The 12,547-nt window shown below is 63.6% G+C and overlaps 3 protein-coding genes across 9 annotated transcripts in view; 1 reads left to right on the top strand and 2 right to left on the bottom strand.

The window, feature by feature from the left end:
- LOC112995814 (DNA-directed DNA/RNA polymerase mu) overlaps positions 1-12,547 on the bottom strand; it is a gene marked incomplete at its 3' end in the record, with an annotated part of 180,484 nt that overhangs the window by 78,901 nt on the left and 89,036 nt on the right. The gene's annotated exons all lie outside the window — the stretch shown is intronic.
- On the bottom strand, positions 2,494-4,166 carry IL1B (interleukin 1 beta). The gene is made up of 6 exons (XM_026118763.2): positions 4,102-4,166; positions 3,956-4,004; positions 3,660-3,864; positions 3,371-3,541; positions 3,135-3,280; positions 2,494-3,026 (listed from the first exon to the last, which is right to left on the bottom strand). The coding sequence occupies exons 1-6, from the start codon at positions 4,140-4,142 to the stop codon at positions 2,814-2,816; spliced, it is 825 nt and encodes a 274-aa protein (XP_025974548.2). The 5' UTR covers positions 4,143-4,166; the 3' UTR covers positions 2,494-2,813.
- Positions 8,045-12,547, top strand: part of OGDH (oxoglutarate dehydrogenase) — a 40,937-nt gene continuing 36,434 nt past the window's right edge. For 2 of the 7 annotated variants that reach the window (XM_026118757.2, XM_064497764.1), the window contains exon 1: positions 8,916-9,039. In XM_026118757.2, the coding sequence (XP_025974542.2) occupies positions 9,013-9,039 (27 nt within the window). In that variant the 5' untranslated portion in view covers positions 8,916-9,012. The other 5 variants (XM_064497768.1, XM_064497767.1, XM_026118753.2 and 2 more) reach the window with 5 other exon arrangements.

Genomic DNA, 12,547 nt, shown 5'->3' on the forward strand with positions numbered 1-12,547 from the left:
AAATTAGCTTCAAACAGTTTGTGTGTGCCCGTGCCAGCGCACGGTGGCCGGCTCCGTGCCGGGCCGGGGCGGCGGCATGGCGGCGCTGGGGTAGAGGTGGAAATCCAAAATGGCGCCGGGGGCGGCGGCGGGCGCCAGCACCAGCGGGGCCCGGTCGCGGGCGGCGGTGGCGAGGAACCAGCCGGGGCTGAGGGCCGACTCGAAGCGGCAGGTGGTGCCCGAGCAGTGTCGGAAGAAGAGGAAGCGGCGCTGCTCGGCGCCGATCTCCGGCACGGGGCCGTCCGCCTCCTGCGGGGAAGGAGAGAGGGGAGCGAGGAGATGGCGGCTCCGTGGCCCCCCGCGGCCCCCGGCTCGACGCTCACCTCCAGCCGCAGCGCCGGCACCGCCGCCTCCTCGCAGCTGAGGAGCAGGCCGCAGCCGTCGACGCGCAGGGCCACGGGGACGCCGGGGCCGGCGGCCAGCGGCTTGTAGAAATCCAGCCTCAGCGTCGCTGCGGGGGGCAGAGAAGGGGGCGGCGGGTCACCGTCACCCCCCGAGAGCCCCGTCCCCTGCCCCGAGGGGCGGCGGCGGTTACCTTCCCGGTCGGTGCCGCGGAGGTGCAAAGCCACGAGGCGACGGCGGCGGCGGCCGGCGGCGACGTGCACGGCCAGCGCCTTCTGGGCCGCGTCCCGCACGGCGAAGCTCCGCGACTTGACGTAGCGCAGAGCCCCGGGGGCCGGCGGCCTGCTCGCGGCACGCGGTGGCACTTTGCGGGGCCGCCCCGCCGGGGCTCTGCCCCCGGGGGGCTCGCTGGGCCCCTGCGAGAAGCCCCACGCCGGGGCACCTACCTGCGCGGGGAAGGGATGCTCGGCCGCGCCGGCGCGCCTGCGGGGAGGAGCGGGCTGAGCGGCTCCCGGCCGCGCCGGGGCCTGTCCCGGCGTCTCTTGGTGCCGGGGAGCGCCCGGCGCGGGGACGGGGGGACGCGGGGTTACCTGCAGGCCATGGGGAAGCGGGGAGGGCCCGGCCGACGGCGTCGGGGAGCGGCGGCCTCGGGTACCGCCGGGAGCGGCGGCGAGCGATTTATGGGGCGGCGGGGATGACACACCGCGGTGACGAAACGCGGGAATTTCGGGGCCGGAGGCGCTCGGCCTCCCGCCCTGCCCTTCCCCGGGGTCGCCGCGACCGGGCGGCTCTGCCGGCGTGAGGCCTCGTGTCCCCGCGCCGGGGGCGGATGGACGCAGAGACCGGCTGCAGCCCGCGTCACAGCTGTGCACAGCTGGAGGAGCATCCCGGGCACTGGGAAAACAGGAGAGAGTCACCACCCCGGACTGGTTTTTGCTGGTGGGGAGGCCTGGCCGGCGGGGAGGCCGGCGGGGGGGGTGGCGGGGTGCGTCCGGAGGCCGCCCTGCTTTTTTGGGGAGGGGGAAAGGAGCCCCGGGGGTGCGAAGCAGAGCTCAGCACCGCCACAGGGCTGGATCTCCTCTGCTCCTATGGCCTGATGTCCCCAGTTTGGGGGGGGGGGGGGGCCAAGGAAGGCTTCGCGGAGGGGGAAACTGAGGCACAGGAGGGGCAGGGTGTCGGTGGAGAAGCTGAGCGCCGGCCGGGCTCCCGGGGCAGTTTTGGCCATCGTCTGTCCTGCGTTTGCTGGCTTTGGGGTGGGTCGGTGACATGCCGGGGGGGGACACAGAGATCCACAGCCCCTCTCCTGCATTCTGCAATTGTGTTTTGCTCCCCAAAACCTTGGGGGACTCGATCCTGCCACCTCTGCGGTGCGTGGACCAGCACCGCGTTGTCCCGAGGGCACGGGGACGGCGTAGGGTCGGTTTGGGGGGCTCTGAAGCCCGGCCACCAGCCGGAGGAGGACCGGGGGGTGCGTCCCTCATGGGGTGCTGCAAAGCCCGGGGGGTGGCCAGGGCCACTTGCCCTTGGGGGAGTGGGTGGCTTCCAGACTGGCTTTAAGGCCATCGCAGGACAGTCCAGGGTGGTCTCTGGAGCTCTGGGTGGTCCCTGGAGTTCTGGGGTGGTCCCTGGAACTCTGGGTGGTCCCTGAAGTTCTGGGATGGTCTGTGGAGCTCTGGGTGGTCCCTGGAGCTCTGGGTGGTCCCTGAAGTTCTGGGGTGGTCCCTGGAGCTCTGGGTGGCCCCTGGAGCTCCGGGGTGGTCTCTGGAGTTCTGGGGTGGTCCCCAGGCTCTCTGTGGTCTCCAGGGCTCTGGAGTGGTCTCTGGGCTCTGGGATGGTCCCTTGGCTCTGCTGGGGTGGTCCCTCGGCTCAAGGTGGTCCCCAGGCTCTTGGGTGGGCCCTGGGCTCTGGGTTTGTACCCAGCTCTCTGGAGGAAGGATGGGAAAGAGGGAAAACCTGCACAGAACCGAAGAGTCCCCAAAAGCAGCCGAAACCATGGGATATTCCTGCTGCTGATGCCCAACGTGGGAGTGGATCCTCCCTGCCCAGAACTGTCCCCAGATCATTTAATCCTGGACTCCTTCATGAGAGTGACAGGCTGAGAAATGCAATCATGGGAAAGTTTTTATTTCAACAGTTTTCAGTCAAATACATCCATTCCTGAGACAGGCAAATAATAAAAATACAATAGTTATGTTAAGAAGCTAAGTTAAGTTAAGTTAAAAGCAATGGACCAACATAATAAATAAGTATAAATTGACTGCGACTCAGGCCCACGGGGCCCAGAGCTGCTATTTCACATGAAATAAATCTTCCGTGGGGCAGGGAAGGGAGAAGGTCCCAGCCACGGGGGGAAAGGGGCTTGTACTCGGTACATACGGCCTGAAAACCAGTGACTGCTGGTTTGGTTTGCTTTGGTTTGGTGCAGGGGCAGCTCAGGGCCTGCTCAGCCGGTACGTGGTGATGTTCACCTCGTCGGGCTGGTTGGTGATGCCCACGGGCTGCCTGGGCTGCAGCGAGGTGCAGATGAACCAGCCGGGGAAGGCGACCGACTCGAAGCGCGTGGTGCCCTCCGCCGGGCTGTCCCGGCGGTAGAAGATGAAGCGGGTCAGCTCGGAGCTGTCGATGTCCCTGGTGATGTCGGCTTCCTGCAGCGGGACGAGGCGGAAGTCAGAGAAAGGGATCGGGGTACGAGGGATGGATGCCGGCAAAGCCCGGGGACGCGGGGGACGTGGGGGACGGGTGGCTCCACTCACCTCCAGCTGCAGCGTGGGCTCGGCGCCGCTCATCACGCACGACATGTAGAGTTTGTACCCCTTGATGCCCAGCGCCACGGGCACCTGCATGGCGCCGGCGCTGCCCTGCGAGCTCTTGGGCCGGTACAGGGCGATGTTGAGCTTCACTGCGGGGAGGAGAGACGGCGTGAGCGGGCCGCTCCCGGGGGCTGGCGGCGAAAGGAGCGGGATGGCACCGCCAAGGGGGGTCTGCTCACCTTTGCGGCTGGCGGAGGGGCCCTGCAGGTGCAGGGCCACCAGCTGGGCGGGCGACTCCAGCACGAAGCACTTGTGCTTGATGTCGAGGATGTCGAAGGACAGCGAGCGGGTGTAGCGGTACACGGGGGCCCCTGCGTAGCTGCTGTCGAACCGCTGGAAGGGCACGGGCTCTGCGGGGCGGCAGACTCTTAGGAGGGGTGCCGGCGTGCCCGGCGGTGACAGCAACCCCCAAAACACACCTTCCTCCGGTGACATCCCCCCTGGTCCATCACCGCACCACGACCCTACCGAAAACAGCATCCAGGAAGCTCCCGAGGTCGCTGTCGGCGAAGTCGTGGTGCGACGGCCTCTTCAAGAGCTTGGTCATGGCCACCACCAGGACGGCGGCCTGGCGGAAGGTCTTGGCGGGGTGTCCCTCCGTGAGCGTCACCTGGATGTCCACCTCTGCCGGGCTCTGGCCGGATGAGCTCAGGTCGGAGCTCAGGCGAGGTTTCTGCAGGGAGGAGGAGAAGCGGTGTGAGAGCCCGGCCTTGGTGGCCCGGAGAGCGACCAGGCTCCGGTTGGGGACATGGGAACGGCGTTACCTTCTGCAGGCATGGGCAGTCGAGTCCGTAAAATGTCTCCTCATTGGGGCTGGAAAGCAAGGAGAACCGGTGAAGCCGGGGCCTCCTCCACCATGGCATCACTTCCCCGCCATCGGCCCGGGCCACCACGGCATAGCCCCACTTACCCGCTGCTCTCCAGCATGTCCAAATCCGGGACAAACGCCATCTCTGATTCCACCACCGGCTGCAAAACCTGCGGGGCAAACGCATCCCCCGTCGCCGTTAGCGTCTTTCCTTCTCGCCCGGACAAGCCGAAGGCACCGCTTCGGCCCCGGCCTCCCGCCGCCTCCCGCCCGCCCCGGGGCTGCTGCTACCTGTCCCGGCTGCCCGCTGCTTGTGCCTGTGCTGCTGCCGGCGTGTCCTGGGCGCTCTCTGAGCCTCGCCGCGGCACGCCGGGTTTTCATGCCCCGCTGGAAGGAAGCGCCGTCAGAACGGGATTTCCACGTTTCGTAACGCCCGGGGTTTACCCAGTTCCCCCTCCCGCGGGCCGGCTCCTTCCCCAGGCTGGCAGGGAAGCAGGCGGGTGAGGAAATGCCGGCGAGACGGCACCTGCGCCGGGCGGCATGTTCCCACCTCTCTTTTCGCTCGGCTAAACTGAGCCTTGCTCCTCGCCATGCCCTGCCCGGGGGCACGGACCCGAGCGCCCGCCGGGCACGGCCTGTGCGGCCCCAGCACGGAGCGGAGCAGGGCTTCGGGGCCCGCCGGTCCCCAGGACCGAGGCTGACGCAACGGGGACTGTCCCGGCGGTGCCCGCGATGACTCCCACCCTCGTCAGGACGCAGGGAAGACGCCGGCAGCCCCGGAAAAGAGCCGGTGGCGCAAATGCCGCCGTTCGGCGATTTCTCCATACGGTTTCGTCCCAGCAGCTTCCTCTTCCGAGGCCTTTCCGCCGCGGCCGGCCGTGAGAGCGGGCCGGGACCGGACGAGCGGTTTCGGGGCACTCGCGGCCGCTCTCTCGCTCTTGCCCAAGTTTCTGCCAGGATGTGCAAGCGCTCGGGCGGACCTGCCTCGCCGGAAGTGAGCGGTGCTCCTCTTTGGCGTAACTTTTCTCCGAAAGCGATGTGGTCGTGGCCTGGGTGGTGCCGGCATCCTCCGTGCGAGCCAGGGCCCACGCTGGAGGAAGGAGCGGAGAGGAACCGGTGCGGCACGGCATCCATCTTCCTCCCCGAGGGAGGAGAGCATGTCGCTCCCGGGGGACGTCAGCCCCGTCCATCCTGGTCGCTTGTGCCCACCTGCACCACCGGCTGCCCTTGGGGACACTGTCTTTGGGGACGGTCTTTGGGGATGCTGCCCTTGAAGATGCTGCCATTGGGGACCATCCTTGGGGACACTGCCCTTGGGGACATGGCCCTTGGAGATGCTGCCATTGGGGACAATCTTTTGGGATGCTGCCATTGGGGACATGGCCCTTGGAGATGCTGCCATTGGGGACAATCTTTTGGGATGCTGCCATTGGGAACCATCCTTGGGGACACTGCCCTTGGGGACACGGCCCTTGGAGATGCTGCCATTAGGGACCATCCTTGGGGACACTGCCCTTGGGGACAAGGCCCTTGGAGATGCTGCCATTGGGGACAATCTTTTGGGATGCTGCCAGTGGGGACAGTCCTTGGGGACACTGTCTTTGGGGACAATCTTTTGGGAAGCTGCCCTTGGAGACCATCCTTGGAGATGCTGCCTTTGGGAATGCTGCCCTTGGAGATGCTGCCTTTGGGGACAATCTTTTGGGATGCTGCCATTGGGGACTGTTCTTGGGGACACTGCCTTTGGGGACAATCTTTTGGGAAGCTGCCCTTGGAGACCATCCTTGGAGATGCTGCCTTTAGGGACACCGCCCTTGGGGACACTGCTCTTGGAGATGCTGCCTTCAGGGACAATCTTTTGGGATGCTGCCATTGGGGACCGTCCGTGGGGACACTGTCTTTGGGGACACTGCCATTGGGGACGCTACCATTGGGGACAGTCCTTGGAGATGCTGCCTTTGGGGATGCTGCCATTGGGGACAATCTTTGGGGATGCTGCCATTGGGGACAGTCTTTGGAGACACTGCCCTTGGGGATGCTGCCATTGGAGACCATCCTTGGAGATGCTGCCTTCGGGGACAATCTTTTGGGATGCTGCCATTGGGGACCATCCTTGGGGACACTGTCTTTGGGGACAATCTTTGGGGGATGCTGCCCTTGGGGACCATCCTTGGAGATGCTGCCTTTGGGGACACCGCCCTCACAGACACTGCCCTTGGAGATGCTGCCTTCAGGGACAATCTTTTGGGATGCTGCCATTGGGGACCGTCCGTGGGGACACTGTCTTTGGGGACACTGCCATTGGGGATGCTACCATTGGGGACAGTCCTTGGAGATGCTGCCTTTGGGGATGCTGCCATTGGGGACAATCTTTTGGGATGCTGCCATTGGGGACAGTCTTTGGAGACACTGCCCTTGGGGATGCTGCCATTGGAGACCATCCTTGGAGATGCTGCCTTCGGGGACAATCTTTTGGGATGCTGCCATTGGGGACCATCCTTGGGGACACTGTCTTTGGGGACAATCTTTGGGGGATGCTGCCCTTGGGGACCATCCTTGGAGATGCTGCCTTTGGGGACACCGCCCTCACAGACACTGCCCTTGGAGATGCTGCCTTCAGGGACAATCTTTTGGGATGCTGCCATTGGGGACCGTCCGTGGGGACACTGTCTTTGGGGACACTGCCATTGGGGACGCTACCATTGGGGACAGTCCTTGGAGATGCTGCCTTTGGGGATGCTGCCATTGGGGACAATCTTTTGGGATGCTGCCATTGGGGACAGTCTTTGGAGACACTGCCCTTGGGGATGCTGCCTTTGGGGACCACCCTTGGGGACACTGTCTTTGGGGACAATCTTTGGGGATGCTGCCCTTGGGGATGCTGCCCTTGGGGACCATCCTTGGGGATGCTGCCTTTGGGAACACCGCCCTCGCAGACACTGCCCTTGGAGATGCTGCCTTCAGGGACAATCTTTTGGGATGCTGCCATTGGGGACCGTCCGTGGGGACACTGTCTTTGCGGACAGTCTTTGGGGACACTGCCATTGGGGACAGTCCTTGGGGACACTGCTTTTGGGGACGATCTCTGGGGTCTTTGGAGATGCTGCTCCTGTCTCGCCTGTCCCCGTCCCCTCCGTGCGCCCTCCGCCTCCGCTTCCAAGCCCTCCGAGCACGACCTCTGCCCATGGGTGCTGCCGGCCCTGACCCACCCCGGCGCAAGCCGCGGCACCCGGCCGCACCTCCCGCATCCCATTTTCCAGGTGACACTGGCACGGGGAGGCATCCCGCGTGGGCACACGCAGCCCCCGCTGCCCCCACGCTGCTGCCGAGAGCTCCCGGACCTCTCCGAAACCTCGGCCGGGAGCGTGCGTGCAGGCCGAGCCACAGGGCCGCCGCGGCCGAGGGTGCACCGGGGGGGGGGGGGGTCGTGGCGCTGTTTCGCTTCCCCAAATCCCGGCGCTGCCGCTGCCTGGCGCGGGGCCGGCTCCCTCGGCGGGCTCCCCGCGAGCCGGGCCCGGATCCGCATCCGCCTGACTCATCGGGCAGGAAATTACAGAGAAACCCCCAAAACTCCCCCCCGGGGCGGGGGGGGGCACAGGCCTCCCATCCGCCCCGGGCCTGCCCGCACCCATGGGTGGGCCCTGTCCAGGGTGCCCCCCAACCAGGGGTGCCCCAGGATCTGGCTGCGCCCCGCGGCGGGCGGCCCTGTGCCCTGGTGGTTGGGGACACTGGAGGGTGACAGCAGGCGGGGAGGGGGGTGGGTGCGCTGCCCCCCCGCCAGGCCTCTCCCAAAGGCCCCTCCAGGGTGGGCAGCGCCATGTTGCGCAGGGCAGGTAACCATGGAAACGACCCCAGCGCGGGAGCCCCGCCCCCAGGCGGCGCAAGCCCCGCCCTAACCGATGCCCCCCCCCCGAGGATTGGCCCCGCCCCCCGTGCGCGCGCGGCGGGAAGGGAGCGCGAGCGAGCGCGCGAGCGGCGGCGCGCAGGCGCGGCGGGGGGGGGCGTGGCCGCAGCCGGCGCGCGGGGCGGGGCGGGGCGGGGGGCGTGGCGACGCGGTGACGCAGCGGGCGGGGCGGCGCGGGGCGGTAGTCGGCGGTCGGGGGCCGCTGTCAGAGCCGGAGCCGCGAGCGGGGCGGACGGACGTGCCGGCAGGTAGCGCGGGCGGGGCGGGGGCGGCCGAGCCGGGGCGAGGAGGGGAGGGAGGACCCCGGCGCGGCAGGGCCGTGCGGGCGAGGCGGCGGCGGGCGGCGGCCACGCGCCGGCTCCCCGGTGTCCTTGGCGCCACCGCCCGGGCGCCTCAGGGAAGGGGGGGGGGGCGGAGGCGGGGCTTGCGCTCAGACGGGCAGCGCCACGCGGCCAATGGGGAGGCGGCGCGGCGCCTGTCGCCGCTCCCATAGGCGGCGGCGGGCAGCGGCGGCGGCGGCTGATTGGCGGGGGCGGGCCCGGCGCGTGGTGGGGGGAGGGCGGGGGGCGCGCGCGCGCGGCCTCCTCCTCCTCCTCCCCCCCGCCCCCTCCCCCTCCCCCCCCCCAGCCCCACGTGGGGCCCTTGCGCGCGGGGCCGCTGCCACCGGGCGCCCCGCGGGGCGCGGCCGGGCCCAAGGTCACCCGGGCCGGGGGCGGCGGCGGCGGCTCCCCGTGCTGGGCCCGGCCAGCGAGCAGCCGCCCCAGGGCCGGGCTGCCAGGGCGCAGGCTGCCCGGCCCCTCCGGGCAGGGGTGCGTTGCCATTAAAAATATATATATAGATATATATTTTTTACATATATACATATATATATACGTAATAAAAATAACGGAGCTGCAGCTGGACTTCGGTGGCTGAAACGTGACTTCTGCCCGTGCAAACGCCGCCTTCCCGCCGCCCCGGGACCGGGCAGGGCTGTGCGGCGCAGCGGGTGCTCGTGCGTCTCCCGACCCGCTCCGGACGTCGCCGCCGTCGGGATGCCCGCGTGCGTCTCGGAAACCTCCCGTCCGCTTGTTTTGATAGTATAGTAACGTGCCCGATAGCGAATTGTCATGACGACCAGACTCAACGCTTCTGGGGTACTGACTCACTGGCGATGCTGTCGCAGGCCTGTATTTATGTTATAAGTATTTATGTTATAAACATGTGTTTCTCTCGGCTGTTACCGTAGTTTCGCTTTCTTTCACGCCAAACACACCGCGCTCCTAACAAAACATAGCGAAAACTTGCTCTTCAGGCTCTGGCTTCGAGAATAAATAATAATAACCCCCCCGATGTTGTTCCTGCCGCATGAACCCATGCGTTTAACACGAGGTAAAAGCTGGGATCGGCGCTGCGCCGCAAGCACTGGTCAAACTTGGGCACACGGAAGTTTTCTGCTTTTATTCTTCTTTCCATACGTTAAGTTCGGCTCACCGATTAACCGCTTGACTTTTCCTCTGCTCAAGTGTTTAATTCTTCCTTATCCTTTACTTGGCAGTTTCGATTTTAAAGCAGGGCCCTATTAACCGTCTTTTGTGGCGGGTCGCGCTGGTTCCGGCTGCCAGAGGTCAAATTGAGTAGCTTAATCTGCTTTGCTTAATGGTATGGTGTTGAGTGCGCGAGCCCTTAATCTGTTATGAATATTCTTGTTGTTTGACCTTTCAGTGAAAACACAAGACCAAGAACCGGGAAGTCGAGGTCTAATCCAGCTTTAGCGCTAAGGGCCTGGTCCACGAGCAATGGATTTTGGTTTTGTTTTTCCTTAATACCGTTCGAGTTGAAGCAGGGTAACTTTGTGCAGGAAGGTTTGTATTAATATATTATTCCCGTCTCAGTAACCTTGGGCTCGGTTTCCTGGGTCTTTGCTCCCAGGCGTCGTTACGCCGTTTGGATTTAACGTGGAAATGGCCTAGAGCAGAGCAAGGCCTGCTTCAGCTGGGGCACAGCCTGGACTCTCCCAAATCCCGGCAGCGATCCCTTCCCGGGAGACCCTCGGAAACGCAGTGGTCCTGCTCGTTTTGGGTTGAGCTCCGGTGTTGGGCACCCCTGTTTTCCGGAGACGTCGTGGAGACGCTGGGCGTTCGGCAGGACTGAAATTGGATACCAAAGCAAGAGGCTGCTCTGAAGCTTTACTCCTGCAGCTTTTTTTTCCTGTGCGTGTGCGCCTCGGCACGGGCACGCGATTCGGCGTGCTCGCTAAAGCATCTCCGTGCGTTCGGCCGCTTAAAGCGCAGGAAGGTGAATCACAAGCGGAGCAAACATCCAGCGGTCGCGCACCGTCGTCCCGCTCGCCGCACCGCGCTTTGCAGCCGCTTCTTGCCGGTTTACAGCGCTCGGTCCGTAAACTGAGCAGGGGTTTCTCCGGAGTCGGCTGCGTCCTGACTTGCCTCAGAGTCTGATTCAACCGTGGGCAGAAGCGAGAGCGGAAAGCACGAACGGTCTCTCCTCCGGCCCCCGAGCAAACCTCTAAAACATGTTGGCTGTTCTTCACTCCTCGAAGCAGCAGGGTGATGCTGGGCCTTCCTCAGAGTGCTTTAAATTTCTGTCCCGAATTAACGCCTGCAATTAATGACGGCCCGCAAATGCCGAATGCTGAAGTTCCCCGCTCCTAAATAAATCCCGTTGGGATGCAGCTGCCTGTCACTATCTCCAACAAGTCGTGATGCTGCTGTGTTTAAAGTTGCATCAACGCGAGTGCTCTTTGGACCAAAATCACCGTGTTTTGAGAGGGGAAGCTTGGCTACAACTAAATTCAACGACCGAGGTCTGGAAGCCTGGCTGACGAACCATTAGCGACAAAGATGTATTTTGTTTTTTCTCTTCGGTTCAATCTTGCACTTTGAAACTTCATTTTATCTCTCGAACGAGCGATGACTGCTCTGACGTTTGACTGCTGCTCATAAACTAGGAGGGAACGTGGAGACGAGGCAGCTCGGGTCATCTCCGACCTTGGATCCTGCCTCTTACGGGTGCGACCAGGTGGCCCTGGAGCCCGGGCAGTTGGAAAGTGCAAGTCCAAGGAGAGCTGTCCCCAAGTGCCGGCGCTTCCCCGAGGTGATCTCCTCCCCGCGCTCTCCTCTGGGCTCGGGCTGCTGTTCTCTGGGTAGATTTAAGAGGTAGTTTTGTTAACCTTGTTGACCCTGCTTTTCTACGCCTGCTTTTGTCCCGTCTCCATAGGGGAGGTGGCTGTCCCGCAGGTCTCTGGCTGCTTTTCTTCTCCCTCCCCCTTAGCCAAGGTTGGGTTTTAGGGTCGGCAAAGCCGAGCTGGCCGGCCGCCAGCACCCCGCGATGGGGAAGGATCCGTCGCTGCCGGCGGAGGTGTTGGACGGCGCGTGGATGTGCAGCTGGATCCCCGTGGGCATGGAGGGGCGGAGGGAGAGCTTCGCGCCGTGCCGGCAGCCCGAAGCAGCCTGCGCTGGATTCCCCCGGAGCGTAAACTGCCTCGTCGTTGCCGGGCTCTCGCTGCGGATTTGCTAACGGAAAAACACCCGGGATAGGGGTGAGAGAGAGAAAATAAGTCGGAGATCGACGGCGGAGCGCGCATCCTTCGCCTCCGAGACCGTGAATGAAGGAGTACGCGTCAGGTTGCCGTTGAACGCTCGCCAGCAGAGGGAAGGCCTAAATCTGCTTGTGCGGGTGCCATCTGGTAACGAGCTTTGGTCACCAACGGGTGACAGCTCCGGCGTCCTGAGACGCTCGATTATCCGGCCGCGGTCCTGCCTTAAGCTCCCTCGGGAGCGGGGCGATGAAGGCCCTGGCATACGTCGCGTAGCGGTGCTGCGATTTGACTGAAGGAGGCCAAAAGCACGAGTGAGTAATGCCGCAAAAATTGCCTTGAGAAGAGCCGTTGCAGCTCAGCTCTTAGCCAAGGCCTCCTAAATAAGGGAGAGAAAAAAGGGAAAAGCTTCCAAGCTGGCTTTACATAACGAAAGCTGTTTTCCTGCGACTTGTGCGGACCTGGAAGGGTTCACGCTGTTGGGCTCCGCGTGAGGCCAGGAAGGAAAATGTGACATTCGGCATAAAAATCCAGCCGCTAACCAGTTTTTTCCAGCGCTCGCCCGGGAAGGGTTGTCGTTTCAGTAGGCATTTGTTCTTAAAGCTACTACAACTGGCTTTTGCCCGTGTGTTTTCTTCTAAAAGCAGGCGCTTGATGCGAGGGTAGAAACTTCTGCTCCCCGTCAGTCCCCTTTTCTCCGATTTGCAGCGTTGCAGGATTAAAACGCCCAAGTTATTTCCTGTTTTGTTTTGAGGTTGTTCTTTTTTTTTTTTTCGTTTCACCAGCTCGGGAAGGTCACTCGGTGGTCACTGCCTTCCTGACGCCGAGCGCCTTCAAACCGATCCCTGCTCCGCTAACGGAGGGCGCGCCGCGTTTTTGGCCGTCATTCCCGAATTTCGCGTATTCTCCGTGAGGCGACGAGCTTTTCCTGCAGGGTAAGGTCTCGAGGATTTGGGTGAAACATTTCAAATGGAGTAAAAACAGGGGAGATGTAAGGGCCAAATTTTTAAGTGTCTACTTGCTGTTGGAGTCTGCGTTTAGCAGAGAAGGGTTTTTGCTATAAAAACTAGGGGACTGTGAGGAAGAAGCAAAAAATACTGAATATACTT

Source organism: Dromaius novaehollandiae, chromosome 26 (genome assembly GCF_036370855.1).
Source record: "Dromaius novaehollandiae isolate bDroNov1 chromosome 26, bDroNov1.hap1, whole genome shotgun sequence".
Taxonomy (NCBI): Eukaryota; Metazoa; Chordata; class Aves; order Casuariiformes; family Dromaiidae; genus Dromaius; species Dromaius novaehollandiae.